Here is a 17483-nt window from a genome sequence, read left to right on the forward strand (position 1 = left end):
TGCCCAGGGTTACACGTGTCAGGGGTGGGGAGTGGCGCAGGTCTCCTGGGCCCTCAGCCCCGGACTCGCTCCTCTCCCCTGGGGCCCCGCAGTACCTTGTGCGTGAGGGAGTGCTGCTTGAGGTGGTGGGGCTGCACGAACTCCATGCCGCACTCGGAGCAGATGTAGGGCCGGATGTCCTTGTGCTTCATCATGTGGTTCTGCAGCTGACTCGGGTACTGGAAGGTCTTGTCGCATTCGGAGCAGCTGTACTGGATGGGGCCCCGGTGCGTGGTGAGGTGCCTCTTCAGCTGGGCCAGGGTGGGGAAGTCGAGGCCGCACTCCACGCAGATGTTCTCCCGCCCGCTGGCGTGCTTGGCCTCGTGGGCCTTGAGCTCGCTGGGGTAGGCGAAGCCCCGGCCGCACACGCGGCAGTTGTGCGGCTTCACCTCGCTGTGCTGCATCATGTGGCGCTTCAGGTGGCTGGTCTGGGTGAAGGCCTTGTGGCACACTTGGCATTTGTGGGGCCGCGTGCCCTGGTGGGTCAGCATGTGGGTGTGCAGGTGGCTGAGCTGCTTGAAGAGCTTCCCGCAGCGGCTGCACGCGTGCGGCTTGATGCCGCTGTGGCCCAGGATGTGGGTCACCAGGTTGTACTTGGAGGTGTAGGACTTCTCGCAGGTGGGGCACTGCCAGCGCTTCTGCGCGCCGCCCACGTCCACGTAGTAGCTGTCGTCGATCTGCACGTTCACGTCCACCCTCTCCACCTTCTGCTTGGTCTCCTCGCTCTCCCGCGGCTCGGCTTTGCGGGGCAGCAGCGGCTCCGGGGTCCGCTTGGGCAGGAAGGTGTGCCGGCTGAAGGGGAAGGGCGAGGCCGAGGGCACGAAGAAGGGGAACAGCAGGCCCGGGGGCACTTTGGGGTAATAGGGGTAGGGCGTGGGCAGGAACGGAGGGGGCGTGGGCGCGGGCCACGTGGCGCTGGGCTTCACGGGCTCCTGCTTGACGGCCTTGCCCCCCAGGTGCTCCAGGCTGCGGTAGAACTGAAAGCCCACGTTGCAAAGGTCGATCATCCGAGAGTCGTACTTGGGCCGTGGCGGCGGCGGCGGCGGCGGCGGCGGCAAGAGCAGGCGGAGTTCCGGGGGCCCGGGGTTCTTGCTCTCCTCCGGGTGCAGGGCAAGAGCGGCTTCTTCCGAGGGGTGGTTATAGGGCATCTTGGTGGGCATGCTCTTCCGTTTGCGAGACCCTCCTCCTTCAAAGACCCCCGGGAATCCGTCTAGGTCTCCTGGAGGAGGCTCATACCGGAACTGGGAAAACGGCCCCCGGAGAGCTTCCGGGAAGGGGTGTCTTGGAGGAGCTCTTCCTCGGGAAACCACTGGCTGCAGGCCGTGGGGGAAGGAGGGGGCCCTCTTCGCGCCCAAACTGAAATGCACATCCTCGTCTTTGACCATCTTCATTTCCTTCTGCATCCTTGGCAATTTTCCTTTAAAGAGAAAGAAACTTATCGTTAAAAAAAAAAAAAAAAATCCCTTTTTCCATGAAGAGTTGTGGCTAGATGTCAGTACTAATTTATGAAGAGTAATGTTTGTTTAATACCGCTCCCCATTTATCCTAAGGCTGTTTAAAATATCATATTTTCCCCCTTGCAAACCCGGTTACTAATGTGGAAAGCACTGGCCTCCTGGAGTGGGACCCTAGGGCTCCAGTGTAAATCACAGCCACAAAACCATAGCTGGGGGTGGAGGAGGGGAGGTATGAGAGTGGGCTGGATTGGGAGGAAACCCGAGACCTCATCTGGCCATTGTCCCCATCTGAGATGAGGGTACCAAGGCCCAGAGAGATGAAGCAACGTGCTTGAGTCCCACAGCTACTCAGAACAGGAGTCAGAACTGGGACACATTCTTCTGCGACTTTTCAGCCTGAGATGGAATTGCATCTGCCAAATGGCACTTTAAATGTCTTTTAGGGTCAGTTCTTCTCTAAGTGAATTGATTTCCACTGCCTCTGCCTGTCTAGGGGCCTTTGCTGCTGGAGGATGGGGATATTGAAGGCCACACAGGAGAAGGGACTTTACTGCTTAACTCAGATCTCAGACTTTCTGAGTATCCACCCCCAGCAAAGTGTGCTGCTGGGGTATATCGAGCAGATGAGATCAATGTGATTAAGAAAAGCATATAATCCAATGTTACAGAGTCATCCTGGCAATTTATGCATTCTAATCCTCCACCTGAAGCAACTTCAGGGAAAAAAATCCAAGATCGTGCGTCTCTAAAACTGCACTTGTGTCTCTTCCTTCACGTAGGTGTCATTCAGAATAAAGCTTGGCCTTTGGTGTTGGTGACTCCTGTGGTGCCTGTCATTTCCCTGCTGAACCAGTTACTGTGTCCTGGTGACAGCATCAGGTATATCTAGGAGAGCCCGTAGGGCCAGAATCTAAACCAGGGGCCATGCTTCCTTTCACACATCTCCTTGCCAGTTTTCTATCCTCCTCACTTGGATGCAAGTGGAAAGAGCCAAGTGGCTGACTTCACATTTCCAGTGAAGGCCCTTTCTACCTAGATCCTCTGAGCTTGAATGGGATTGGTCCCCTTTGCTCAGCAGAGGCTCCCACAGAACCACTCAGCCTGGTCAGGTGTCAGGTCTGGCCTCAGGCCACTGAAGACAGGGCTGGGATAGGTTCTGGACTAACTCAGGTCTCTGGCCCCGGGAATGACTACATGCTGAGCAGTGCAGGGTGAGGGTTCCAGGGGTGAGAGGACCAGTGATTTTCTGTAGTCCCTGGTGAGGCAAATGCAGTTTTTACAAGTACCTGGATATTCCCAAATAGCATGTGTGTCTTTATGAGAGGTTTGAGAACCACAGCACAATTAGAACAGAAATGGGTCTTTTTTGTTGGATTACCAATTCATACACAGAAATCTGACTGAGGGAAAAAATATGTGCCCTTATTATATGAATATTTGGACATTCTTTAAAACTGTTATGTGAAAGTGTTAGAGAACTAAAGCATAATGTCAATTAGTCTTTGCTTTGTGTTTCTGTGAGTGGGAAGATAGCCCGGACTTGTCTTCTTTCTGTGGGTTTGGGGCTTAGTAATTAAGAGGGGGAGTTTGACTGTCCAGCCTGTGCCCCATCCTTTTTTTCCTTCTTCCTAAAATTCTTACTGAAATGCTAGGTCTTCTATCACTGCTGCCTCAAGGACCACGTACTTGTAGGAAGGGATGAGAGCAGTACAAGAATGCAGTGTCTAGCTTTGTGAGTCCAGGAGGGGTGTGGGGATGCCATCAAAATGAGGGGAGTAGTGCAGCTGCTATGAAAGGACCAGGACAAGGACGGAGAGGACAGAGGCTCTTGGATCATTTCCTAGATCATCTCTTGCCTAATTCATCAGGTCTGGAGCCCTGGATTCACACACAGCTAACGAGGGGGTGGCCCTGGTCCACGAATTTGTTGCATCTATAAAAATAATTGGCTTTCAGACAAAGCTAATATGTCCTATTGAAATAGAGGGGAAAAAGTGGCAGCTCCTTTCTCTGGAATTTCATTTTGGCCACAGTTGGTTGTATAGGAGATCCTATTTGCAAAAAGGCTGCTCAGACTGGAGAGAAATGTTCCAGGCTGCAGTGACTAGGGCAATCCACAGCAGAGCCCATCCAAACGCAAACAGGTTTTGCTTTATTCTTATCTGGTTAAAAATGGCAATGGTTCCTACGTCATATTAGAGAGCTTGATTGGAGAATTGGTAAAATAGACACATATCAGAACATGGGCCATAACTTATTGAGTTTTTTGTGTATTTTATTGTTAAAAAGCTATTTGAAAGTGCACGGCTAATGCTGTCTGGTACCTTTATACCATGTGCTGTATCATACCAGAAAGTTACTTACTTGGAAAGGAGTGTTATCACTAATTTTGAAACTGAAATTATTTTGGTTTGTACACATTATTATGGTCTTTGTTTAATATTTTTGTTTTTAGTTGTGACATAGTCTACTAATTCACTCATTTTAATATATTAGGAGTGACACTTCTAATATAATGTTAAGTTCAAAAGCATATTTATTGTCAGTGTTTACATTTTTATTTTGTCACCATTGACCTAGTAAAGCAAAGAAACATTGTTGAACAGAGCTGATGTGATTTTTAACATAAACGGCAGAATTATGTCTCCCAAATCCAGAGATTTTACATATGTACATTTTAATTTCCTCCCTATTTTAATATGGTAAAAATGTTTACCCAGTTTCTGACTTGTGCATATACATACCCCACCTCTAAAATAGTAGTCTGCCTGCTCTAGAATAAAATCAGTAACTCAGGAGGTTTCAGAAAGCATTGAGATATATCCATGGACATTTTCCCAGACCTGTAAAACAGCAGCCCCTTTCTGCATAAAGATCTGAAGGAGCACTGCCAATCCCTACAGAGGTCAAGGAGAACTAGGTCTGCTTCCTCCTGAACTTCTTGAGACATAAGTCAGCTGTAGCTGCCGCTAGTTATTAATATCCCTGTCTTTTGAGTCCAGGGTGCCAAGGAGAGCCCTGGGGGGTGGGTAAAAGAATTACACCCCCAAAACAAATCCATATCAGGGATGGAGAGTGTTGAAGGGAAGAGCAGGGAAAGGATGTCTTCCTCTGGAGGTCATTTATCAGTCAACTTAAAACTCTGAACGGCCTCTACAAAAATATTAACAGATTCCTAGAAAACCTGAATGTGTGCCACCCCACGCTCCCCTCTGTCTCTAAAAATAGCTCCGCAGGCATCCATGACAGATGTGGGATTCCTATGTAGGAGGCAAGAGAGTGCTGGGGGCAGCGTAGGGGGTGGGGGAACCGCAGCCCCTCCCCTGGCCAGTAATCTGTGGCTGCTCCCAGAAAACCAGCAGGTTAGAAGACCATTCCCCACCAGGATGTGCTGAAATAATGTGCAAAAATAAAGAACTGAAATTGTCAAAGTAGACAGCTATGGGAGAGTGCAAAGAGCGTTGGTTTGGAGCCTGAGGATCTGGGCTTGAACGCTGGCTTTGTGTTAGCAGCTGTGGGAAAATGAGCAAATTAATTTGGAGGTTTGATTTTCTCATCCATGAAATAGGGGTTGGGATATCCCCATGGGATTGTTGGAGACTTAAAATAGAATGTGTACGTGAAAGCTTATTAACACTGGACAATGTGGTAGTACTCTTGAGTGGTAAGAAAGAATAGACACGAGAGGAGGGTTGGGGTGATGATCAGTGGATTGAAGCTGACTGACCTCATCTCTGTTTTCCAAGCTGAAGCTCTTGGTCAACAGTGACTGGTATCTGGGCCTCCTCAAAACCAAGGCTTTACCCATTTACCCCGAGCTGGTCTTATCCCAGCAGTGAATGTGAACCACACTAGAAAAGGCCAATGGGTAAAGCCAGGATGAGTTTATTTATTCAGTGTGGAGATCAACCTTCTAGTATAAGAATACTCCCCCATCCCTTCGCTATGGCTCTTTCCTCTTACGGACATATCTTCAAGCCTGCATTAGTAACAGATGACTTTGGTTACAAAAGGGATTGGGGATTGGGTGGGGACGAAGGGGACTGGGTGGTCTCATGAGCTATTTTAGTCAGTCGTTGGGAAGCTGAGGAATTGTCCCTATTTTAATATCAGAGGTCACCTTCCCAGAGACAAGAGGACCTGTTTGTCAAACCCAAAGTCTCAGACACTGGGACAGTGCTGGGTCAACACTGGCAAACCAGCTCTTGCAATGCCTGTGGGACTGTGAGGGCAGAGACTGGGTCTGTTTGATTCACTGCTGGGTTTCCAGTCCCCAGCATGATGCCTGATGCAAAGTAGATGCTCAATAAACTGCTGTGGGATGAGAGAAGGAATGAATGGTTCTTGTTTTTAAAGTCTCCATATGGAACTTTAAATGTTTAATTTTATCTTACATTATCTAGACTGCAGGTGACTTTTGGGGGACATCCCTAATCAGATCATGAGCACACTCATAAATTCTCGGGTAGTTATTGTGGGAAGACCCTGACTTACACACCTTGTGTGTGCCCTTGATTGGCTCCGTTCCCAAGGATACCACTCTCTGAATTGACCCTCAGGTTTAGGGTAAGCCCTAAATCCTGGCTATACTAATGCTAGGATACAAGATTCTGCACCTCAGTCAGAAAACAGATGCCTGAAAAGTCCAATAGGCAGCAGATAGAAAGAAAGACCCCTGGACTGAAACTGGGAAACATAAACCAGGAGTGGGTGGTCACCCCGCACTCTTCCACCCCAAGGAAATGTTTGGGAAGTTGGTAGCATCTACCCTTTGTACTAACGTGGGGTGGAGAGGGAGAGGCCTCCGAATAATCAGGCATCTTCATTGCTAGAGTCAGACAATGCTCTAAGGTTCCTGGCTTTCTTCCATATATACTCAATCGCCAAACCCAATAGGCTGTAAGTCAGGAAGCAAATGGTTTGAGGAGGAAAATATTGGGTTGATCCGTGTTAGGGGAAAATGGGACTCAGGATGTCTTCTGTAACAGGTATTATCCATAAGAGTTAGTTATGAGGAAATGGGGAATGAATGGATTTTAAAAACAAAAACAAAATCTCTTTGAACCATAAATACCAATTAGAAATGCAAGGCTTAACCAAGATGAAACTACTTTTAGTTTGGGGAAAAAATTCTTCTAATAATGCCCTTTAATTGGGAATTCACCTACTGCACCAAAATATAAATATTCCCCAGATAAAATTACTGGTATTTTGTGGTTCTCATTGGAATCGGAGGTCAGTCCAGTAAATGCTATTAGAAGAGTCACTGTGAGTCAGCATCCCAGGGGCAGATCTCTTTATCCCCACTCTACAACACTGATTTCTATTCATTCTGAAATTCATGAAAGAATATATTCTCTCACATTCTTTATTCCTTGAAGGTTTCCAGTGTTTCATTGGAAAACATTACATTTTACTACTGGAGACACTGACTTGCCTTTTACTTTGAGAGAATAGCACTTTACTTATGTGGTCAGCCCTGGAGCTCTGCCCTCAACAAAGACGGAAGCAGTGAGGAGGTGCAAGTGGAGGAGAAGTTTAAGAATAAGAAGCAGTGCTGAGAGCAGCGAAGGGTGGAGAGTTGTGGGAGGATAACAGAAGGACAGAATGGGAAATGTATGGACTAACTGCCAACGTCTCTCTGTTCATACAAAGGGATCCTGTTATAAGGCTCCTCCAAAGTGGGATTTTATTGGATCACCTGGTTCTTTCTGAATTTGTGACAACAGAAAGAGACTTTGAGTCGTAGAATTAAACATTCTAATGATTCAACATAATTGTTTTAATATGTATGTAGTTGTACTGTTGAGTTCTTCATCTGCAGGTGTTTGGCAAGTAATGATTCAGTCTCGCATTCCTGATATTGGCAGGAATAGAAGGATCTCCATATGCATCTGGCAGGTAGAGCAATATGTTCTAAAGAGATAAATGGTCTGCCTTGTCACTCCCTGGGTTAGAGGTAGAGTCAAGAAGAGGGAACCAGAAGCCTGGTAGCCAGATCGCAGAGCCCTACTGGATGCCCCTGTGGCCCCTGTTTAATTTATAAACCTGAATTCCTTGCGTTTTGTTATAAAATGTGATCTGTCAGCCATGGCATGAGCTGAGTTTTCTAGGTTGGTCAGAAAATATTACTTGGTGATGAGACCTGTTCACATGTGAAACAGTCAATTGAACTCACATATTTTTTTTAAGTTCCTAAATACCACCAAGACATAACATAAAGTCAAGTTTAGTTTTCCATTGTTTAAATTGTCCATAATGAGCATGCATATATACCATTTACATATAGATAGAGATATATTTTGTAAAGAGCCCTTATTAAGACAGCAACAAGAAATTCAGCTACTAACTTGCATAGGTTAAATGGATATGGGTTTCATTTAGGAAAGTGCTTAATGCCTAGGTCTAGTTTCTGAAAAGCAGGGATAAATATAATTACTTGAGCCCTGGAACAGTTGCTAGCATGTTGGGGTTATCACTGCCCTCATGACCCATTTAAAGGAAGGAAATGAATTGGAGATATGACTTAGCAGTTCTCTCTCCCATCTCTCAGAGCTAATATATCTCTTGGGGATGGAGCTCCAACTGGAATGTTAGAATTTTTCTCCTAATTTCTTTAGAGTAATGTCCTTAGAATATATCTCAATTTTGTTGTTGTTGTTTTATGTTCACAGATCAAGTAAACTTGATACACCCACTCCTAGCCAAGCAAATAAACACATGCATGTTCAAAAGCTTCATTTTGTCTGTCTCTGAGGATGACTGCATACATGGTCTGGTGGGCCTTAGAATTGGTAGATAATACCAGAAAATATGACATCTGGCAAGCAAAAGTAGTAAGAATCAACACATAATAGATGAGGTTAGCCATCTGTGGAAGGAACCTATTTAAAAATGTCACTCAAGGCAATATTTTTGTGGGGAGGGGAGTAAAAAACTCTTTTGTATCATGATTGTGGTAGTGGTTACACAACTCAAATAGAACTCAAAAAATGAATTTTACTGTATATAAACTCAAAATAAGTTAAAAAATATAAAAGAAGCATACAACAAATGTTACTCTGTACATTATAAAAGGAGTAATTGAGGATATATGGGAAATATCCAACAACAGTTAAGGTGACCAGATTCTACTCTCTAATCAATTCATATCTTTGGAATGCATCCAATAATATGCATATGGTATATAAAGAGGGGTACTGGGTTTTAATAATTTGATGATCTAAATTCCTGCTCTATCCAAAGGGGAGACTTTATATATGGCAGATACTAGCTTTTTTTTTTTTTTTTTTTGCATGTATTCTATTCAACAAGAACATTGTGAGGCAGGGATTGTGCATTAAGTTATACTTCAAGGTCTTCTAATCTTTGGCCCTTCTTGGATGTTCAGCAAATAATCTTTAATTCCTCCAACACCCTTTGAACGTAAAGTAGTTGGCTATTAGTGGATAAGATCATTCTGGTGACTAGAAAATATACTCCTACCCCTTGTCAATTAATAGGTTGATATTGACAGTTAGGTCCATAGATCACTCTTATGAATGAATCATTTACCCTGAGACTGATTAACTGAGTGCTCTTACAAAATGGAACTCATGAATCTCCAAACCCACTGACCAAATCCTGATTCATGGCAGCCCCACCAGGAGCTGCTACCCCATGAAGTCTACCTGAGCAGCCAGCTGCCTTCTTTCTCTGATACCTTTCACTGACTATATTAGCCAGACTGTCCCAAGTTTCTACAGGGCAGGAGGTGGAAAGAACCTCACCGACTGGTGGCTTTATGGAGACTTAGAGGTGAAACTTTCCATTCCACCAGAACTGGAAGAAAAGTCCTCACTTCTCTGAAGTCTATCACATTTGTTTGATGTTCCACTCATTGACTGGGTCCCGTGCTGCTAGTCACCTTTCTGTGTGGGTGGGTAGCTTATATTTCTAACAGAATCTGGTAGAAAGTCAGAAACTTGCCTATTGCCTTATCTATTGTTGGGATCTAATCATTACTTGGGAATTTATTTGACAAATGCCACGTTCTAGCTTGCTCTTGCTCCGTGATCCCAAGCAGAATTTTGTGTTACATGAAAGAAGGAATAACTGCTTTACTTGGCCTGTCCCAATTCATCCTGAGCCAACTTCACATCAATAAACTGCCAAGAACATCTCCAGTGAGGAGAGGGGTTTAGTGAATGTGTAGCAATGACTAGGGTTGTGCTTTTCAGAAAACATGGCCCCCTCTGCTTTATCCTGGCTCAGAATCTTTGGCCAGTATGTGCTGTATTCCTTTGACCTGGAAGATGGAATGTCTTATTACACTGAAGTAATATGAATGATTGTGGGAGGGCTCTGCAAATGCCCAAGGACACAGTGATCAAATGCCGCTGAAACTCCCAGGGAACGTGTCACCGTAGAGCACAACATGCCCACGTTCTAGCAAACAATATCCCAGGGGGGCAGGCCAGCACCATTTCTCTCACTTACTCAACAACTGCAAGTGCCCCATGCTCTCCTGGCAAATGCTCATTAGCTTTGTGGAAACACCCATCCTAATGGGCAGATGGATCTGTGACCTCACCCTTTCTTTTTATTTTTACATGGGTAGGATTCCTGTTCTTTTTCTGCCTTCTGATGAATAATTACTCTTCTTTTTATCCCTTATACTTTTTAGTTCAAGATCTTCTCACTGATCTGCTTTATGTTGATTTTTCTATTGATTCTGCCCACTAAAATCATTCCTGGAAAATATATATACTTACAAAACATATAGACTTATCTCCTCATGTGCTTGTACCCATAACCTATTTTTGGCAAGAAACACAGGAATCTTGTAATATTACAAGACTGTATGGCTCAGGGTGGAAGGCTTGGGAGTCTATCTGGCAGCCAGGTTACCCACTTTAGGGGGGACCAGTCCCATCAGAGTCTGTAGGAAGGTGCTGCTCAGTTGTACAGCTCCCTGGGCAGAGAGGAGACTTTTAAATGTATACCCTTTCAACTTAAATTTTTGTACACTCTGACTGCCTTAGCTATTCAAATACTTGCATTTAAAATATAAAAATGCATATTGTCTTTCAAACAGCAAACATTCAGACAAAATTAGTCTTGAAATCCCCTTCCTTTTGAATGCTGAACAATTCTCTTGAAGCATTTCTTTGGACTCTCCATTTTTCTGCCCCTGGCAGAGTTTACCCTGCTTTATACTTTGGGCATGCAGCTTTATGACCCAGGCTTATATCAACAAGGAAATAAGTATAAGCAACCACAAAGACCGCATGAAGAAAGTCAGGTGTGTATAAGTCACAAATAAACTACATTCAACCTTGGAAGTTAAGATAAAGATGAGTCTGACTTGAAGATTCACAGTAATTACAGAATCACACTGCAAATATGACTAATCCAGTTTCTCCATTCTACCCACCCCTGAGTTTTTCCTTGGCTCCTTCCCCAATGCTGAGAGGGAACACTAAGACGCTAAGGATGAGATTGTTGGATTGGGGGCAATGTCAGGTCCTCCCCCCGGGCCTCAAGGTAGCTAAGGATAAAAGTATGATCCTATTTATGCCACTGCAGAATCATAAAATGTCAAAGCGCAAAGCATGCTCCAGCCCTCAGATGGGATTAGTCCCTCCTTCCTCTCAGCCCCCGAGTCTGTACCCACGCTCCTGATGTAGCCTCCGCCCGGAGTATTGCAGCCATCTGCCTCCACAACACACTGTGGTCCCCTTGCGGTCGGGACTAATTCCCAGACTTTTCTGTGTCTTCGCTGACTTGTACAATGACTGGTACTTACCAACATTTTTAAGTGATACATTTTCAAATCGCAATAATTTTCTAGTCTTAAAATGACTTCATTCTGTTTTTATATGTAATAATATATAATGTAATATACTCTAGGACTTGTTATTGCTTCAACATGTCTCTGATTCTGGGATTTTTCTTTATCAATTTCTCCTTTCTAATAAGTTCTGTCTCATCCACCCCAAATGTTAACTTTCTACATAGGAAAAAGGATCAAGAAGTCAGTTTGTCCACACCTTCCATCTTGACCATTCATTCTTGGATGGTCTTTACAAAATCCTGTTCATTGTTCCTTGGACATGACTATTAGCTTCTCACCTTCTTCCCATTCCCATACCTAGTATTCTAGTTCAAGTGCCCACCACATCACTGCAGGGTTACTTTCAACAGTTTCCATCCACTCTTCCAGATCTTCCTTCTCCTTCCTTCCAAATCCCTTGAATACCAATGCCAATTCCATCTTCTGAAAATTCATCACTTTTCAATATATTTTTGGCTGCACTGCACACTTGCGGGATCTTAGTTCCCCGACCAGGGGTTGAACCAAGGCCCCTTGCAGTAGGAGCTCAGAGTCCTAACCACTGGACCGCCAGGGAATTCCCTGAAAATTCATCACTTTTCCTAAGACAACTCTCTGTTCAGGATCCTACAACAATCGTGTGTTGAGATGCTGTACATCGTGTGTAGAGATTGCTAATTGCTGCTCCAATATCCATTCCCCGTTCCTTGAGAAATGGAACCCTGATTTTGCTTGTGGTGACAATGTGCCCAGCAAAAACACTAACCTTCCCAGACATTCTTTCAGTTAGGGTACCTTGTGCCACAGTTCTGGCCAAAACAGATGTAAGCAGAAGACTGCTAGGAATACCTGAGAAAGCCTTTGCGTTCCTAATGCAGAAACCACCCACTTTATCCTTTCCTGTCTCTTTTTTCTGCCTGAAATGTGGTTATGAAGCTGGAGGTGGAGCAGTCATATTGGAACCGTGAAGCAATAAAGTTAATGACAATGCCTTCCACAAATTATGGCAGAAGGGAAGAGGGAAAGTGTCATTGTGGAACTCTTGAACCCACTTGGTGCTAGTCTTCTTGCTTTCTGAGCAAATGAATCCTTTACTTGCTTAAGAAAATGTATTCAGATTTCTGTGGTTTGTAACTAAACACATTCCCCATCTGATACACAGAGCAAATCAAATGTAAACATCGCTCCCTGACCTTCAAAGTCCTTTATAAGCAGGTCCAGTTCAATTCCCCTTTTCTCTAAAATTCTCTCAACCCCAGTTGAGACCAGGCCTTCACTATTCTCTACATGGGGCAAACTAATTCCTACCTCTTTTCCCTTACTTAGACTGGTTGGTCATCCAGGAATATTCTTTCTATTGACCCACCTCTTCTTCCAGACTGAACTTAGATTCAGCCTCTTTCTGGAAACTTTTTTCCCTACTCTTATGCCCAATTATCTCTCCCAAGAAGATAAATCCTACTGTGTCATCTCATGGAGCCCTGGAGATTCCCTAAGAAATTAAAAGTAGAACTACCATGCAATTCAGCAGTTCCACTGCTGGGTACATATCCAAAGAAAACAAAACTATTATCTCAAAGAGGTATCTGTACTCCCATGTTTGCTGCAGCATAATTCACAATAGCCAAGGTATGAAAACAACCTAAGTCAATCTAAAGTTATGTAATCTAACGTTACAGATCTCCCCATCTTCCACCTCTCTTTCACAGTCCCAGCTTTACTTTCCTGGCAGCACTATTAGAATATATCTTGGCCATTCATTTATTTATTGTCTGTCTTGCCCCACTGGACCATAAGCTTTGTGAGACCAGGTACCTTGCCTATGCTCTTCACTGTTTTACCCACCTAGAAGAGTGCCTGGCACATAGTAGGCTGACACATTAGGTTCATTTGGGAAGTCTTAAACATGTAACACGCCCCCACACATACACACCCAAAATCAATGCAATGCCTAGACCCCTCCCCAGACCTGTGTTACATCAGGATCTCTGGGGGTGGGGCTCCAGGTAAGGCATTGGTGTTTTTTAAGAGCTCTGTAGTTGATTCTCATGGCCATTCAAGGTTAAGAACTAGTTTAGGGAGGTGCTCGATACAGAGCCTACACAATTAGGGAAGCACGAGCGGGCATGAGGGTGGCGGTAAAGGAGGGATTCTGATGGAAGAATCCCTGTGACTTGCAGTCATCCCTGCCTTTCCGCCTCCCGCCCAGGCTCCTAGTGATGGGGTGTGAGGGTGAGGAGAAAATTCTCCTCTATGCCAAGGCTGAGTTGATGAAGCATAGCCCATGGCAGTGGCCACTTTGGGGTCCAGGTAATCCACAAAGGAAAGCATCCTGGAGAGGTCATGCTGCACCTGGTGAGAGGGAGGGCACCACAGTGCCCTATTTGCACACATACAAGTCCTAGACTGGAGAACCCTCCTGACCCCTTTTCCTCCTCCCAGGCCACCAACCCACCCCAGGGCCCTGCCTAGCCACCTTGCAAGAAGCTGAGCTGGAGATTTGCACCCACCCTCAACCCCCCACCACAGGGATGGCTCTTCTTGGCTCTTTTAACCTGCAAAGATTGACAATAAGGAAGAGGTATGAGACGATTTTCTCCCCACATGATTATGATACTTCTGAAAGGTTGAGCTGTGGGATTTTTTTTTTTTTTCACTTCTCTCCTGGAAATCACCTCCATATGCTGATTGAACTGTAGGATAAGACTTCTTCTTTACACTGAGAAAGCATTTCCCACTATATTTAGGAGACAAGTGGAACGGCTATTTTTTCAGCTTCCTTAATGGCTTTCAATGCTATTTGTCAAGGTTGATTTTCTTTAAAAAAAAATTTTTTTTTAGTTTTCTAACAGTAAACAACTAGATGTAAAATCTTCCCTTGTACTTTGATTTGTGGTTCACACCTTTTGGAATATCTAGCTCATAATTTCAGAAGGAAGCAGCTGGTACTCTTGACGTTTAATTCCAACAAAATGCTTCATTCAATTCCCCCTCTCCCAGATAGGGTACACAGACAATTGGAAAATATTCAATGACACTGATCCAAATGTCCACAGTAAGTGTGGAGAAAAGGTAGAGTATGCTTTTAATATCCTGGAAGCTGAGCTAATGGCATTGAAATGTCTGATCTTAAGAAAACATGATTGTGCCAAGAAAGGGTGACTATTTTAGCTGCTGTTGATATCTGCATGGGGGACCTTTGAAACTAGGGTAAACACACAGGTTTTTGTTCCTGAGTCTGGGTGAGTGTTTTACCCAAGGAGCTTTGCTGTAAATCAATGGTTTAAGTATTAATAATGATAGCTATTGTTAACTGAGGACTCACCGTATGCAAGGATTTTACATAGATTATCTTGTTCAATCACTACTATCATTATCCCTATTTTATAGATAAGGAATTTGAGGCATAGTGAGTATAAATAATTCGTGTAAGGTCACATAGCCTGGAAGTAGTAGCTCGTAGCCAGGGGTTGGCACACTTTTACTGTAAAGTGTCAAAGAGTAAATTTTTTTGGCTTTGTGAAGCCTACAGACTCCATTGCAACTACTCAACCCTGCTGTTGTAACGAAAGCAGCTATAGTCACCATGTGAACAAATGGGAGTGGCTGTGTTCCAGTAAAACTTTACTGGAGATAGGTATATAAATGGGAGAGAGAGAGAGAGAACTATATCTCAATAAAACTGGAAGAAAAGTTAAAAAAATAAATAAAATTTAAAATTATGAAATTAAATTTTAAAGGCTACTGTATTGTGTATTTGAAAAAAATCCTTTAAAACAAAAGCAGGTGGTGGCAGCCAACATCGTTCTCAATGTTGAAAAACTGAAACCATTTCCTCTAAGATCAGGAACAAGGCAAGGATGTCCACTCTCACCACTAGTATTCAACATAGTTTTGGAAGTTTTAGCCACAGCAATCAGAGAAGAAAAAGAAATAAAAGGAATCCAAATCGGAAAAGAAGAAGTAAAACTGTCACTGTTTACAGATGACATGATACTATACATAGAGAATCCTAAAGATGCTACCAGAAAACCACTAGAGCTAATCAAGGAATTTGGTAAAGTAGCAGGATACAAAATTAATGCACAGAAATCTCTTGCATTCCTATACACTAATGATGAAAAATATGAAAGAGAAATTAAGAAAACACTCCCATTTACCATTGCAACAAAAGGAATAAAATACCTAGGAATAAACCTACTTAAGGAGACAAAAGACCTGTATGCAGAAAACTATAAGACACTGATAAAAGAAATTAAAGATGATACAAACAGATGGAGAGATATACCATGTTCTTGGATTGGAAGAGTCAACATTGTGAAAATGACTATACTACCCAAAGCAATCTACAGATTTAATGCAATCCCTATCAAACTACCACTGGCATTTTACACAGAACTAGAACAAAAAATTTCGCAATTTGTATGGAAACACAAAAGACTCTGGATAGCCAAAGCAATCTTGAGAAAGAAAAACGGAGCTGGAGAAATCAGACTCCCTGACTTCAGACTATATTACAAAGCTACAGTAATCAAGACAGTATGGTACTGGCACAAAAACAGAAATATAGATCAGTGGAACAGGATAGAAAGCCCAGAGATAAACCCATGCACATATGGTCACCTTATTTTTGATAAAGGAGGCAAGAATATACAATGGAGGGCTTCCCTGGTGGTGCAGTGGTTGAGAATCTGCCAATGCAGGCGACATGGGTTCGAGCCTTGGTCTGGGAAGATCCCACATGCCTCAGAGCAACTAGGCCCGTGAGCCACAATTACTGAGCCTGCGCGTCTGGAGCCTGTGCTCCGCAACAAGAGAGGCCGCAATAGTGAGAGGCCCGCGCACGGCGATGAAGAGTGGCCCCCACTTGCCACAACTGGAGAAAGCCCTCGCACAGAAACAAAGACCCAACACAGCCATAAATAAATAAATAAATAATTAAAATAGCTTTACCTTTAAAAAAAAAAAAAGAATATATAATGGGGGAAAGACAGCCTCTTCAATAAGTGTTGCTGGGAAAACTGGACAGCTACATGTAAAAGAATGGAATTAGAACACTCCCTAACACCATACACAAAAATAAACTCAAAATATATTAAAAACCTAAATGTAAGGCCAGACACTATAAAACTCTTAGAGGAAAACATAGGCAGAACACTCTATGACATAAATCACAGCAAGATCCTTTTTGACCCACCTCCTAGAGAAATGGAAATAAAACAAAAATAAACAAATGGGACCTAGTGAAACTTAAAAGCTTTTGCACAGCAAAGGAAACCATAAACAAGACGAAAAGACAACCCTCAGAATGGGAGAAATATTTGCAAATGAAGCAACTGACAAAGGATTAATCTCCAAAATTTACAAGCAGCTCATGCAGCTCAATATCAAAAAAGCAAACAACCCAATCCAAAAATGGGCAGACGACCTAAGTAGACATTTCTCCAAAGAAGATATACAGATTGCCAACAAACACATGAAAGAATGCTCAACATCACTAATCATTAGGGAAATGCAAATCAAAACTACAATGAGGTATCACCTCACACCAGTCAGAATGGCCATCATCAAAAAATCTACAAACAATAAATGCTGGAGAGGGTGTGGAGAAAAGGGAACCCTCATACACTGTTGGTGGGAATGTAAATTGATACAGCCACTATGGAGAACAGTATGGAGGTTCCTTAAAAAACTAAAAATAGAACTACCATATGACCCAGCAATCCCACTACTGGGCATATACCCTGAGAAAACCATAATTCAAAAAGAGTTGGACTTCCCTGGTGGAGCAGTGGTTAAGAATCCGCCTGCCAACACAGAGGACACAGGTTCAAGCCCTGGTTCAGGAAGATCCCACATGCCGTGGAGCAACTAAGCCCATGTGCCACAACTACTGAGCCTGCACTCTAGAGCCCATGAGCCACAACTACTGAAGCCTGCGAGCCACAACTACTGAAGCCTGTGTGCCTAGAGCCCGTGCTCCACAACAAGAGAAGCCACCGTAATGAGAAGACCACACACCGCAATGAAGAGTAACCCCCGCTTGCTGCAACTAGAGAAAGCCCATGCGCAGCAACAAAGACCCAACGCAGCCAAATATAAATAAATAAAAAATAAATAAAATTTTAAAAAAAGAGTCATGTACCACAATGTTCATTGCAGCTCTGTTTACA

General features: G+C 43.7%; 2 protein-coding genes across 27 annotated transcripts in view; one reads left to right on the forward strand and one right to left on the reverse strand.

The window, feature by feature from the left end:
• ZNF366 (zinc finger protein 366) overlaps positions 1-17483 on the reverse strand; it is a 70774-nt gene that overhangs the window by 21756 nt on the left and 31535 nt on the right. The window contains exon 2 of the mRNA XM_082373508.1: positions 96-1456. Within this exon, the coding sequence (XP_082229634.1) occupies positions 96-1442 (1347 nt within the window). The 5' untranslated portion in view covers positions 1443-1456. The remainder of the gene's footprint in view (positions 1-95; positions 1457-17483) is intronic.
• Positions 1-17483, forward strand: part of LOC309619267 (uncharacterized protein) — a 59315-nt gene that overhangs the window by 3165 nt on the left and 38667 nt on the right. For 4 of the 26 annotated variants that reach the window (XR_014238839.1, XR_014238840.1, XR_014238846.1 and 1 more), the window contains exon 3: positions 2276-2375. The exons of 17 other annotated variants lie outside the window; for them this stretch is intronic. Coding sequence is in view for 1 of the 9 variants with exons in the window: in XM_082374337.1 (XP_082230463.1) it covers positions 2182-2375 (194 nt within the window). In the remaining 8 variants the exon portion in view is untranslated. Of the gene's footprint in view, positions 1-995; positions 1130-1437; positions 2376-17483 lie in introns of those variants that run through there. 5 more of the 26 variants (XR_014238849.1, XR_014238857.1, XR_014238860.1 and 2 more) reach the window with 4 other exon arrangements.

Source organism: Balaenoptera borealis (assembly GCF_965194805.1).
Source record: "Balaenoptera borealis genome assembly, chromosome: 2".
Lineage (NCBI taxonomy): Eukaryota > Metazoa > Chordata > Mammalia > Artiodactyla > Balaenopteridae > Balaenoptera > Balaenoptera borealis.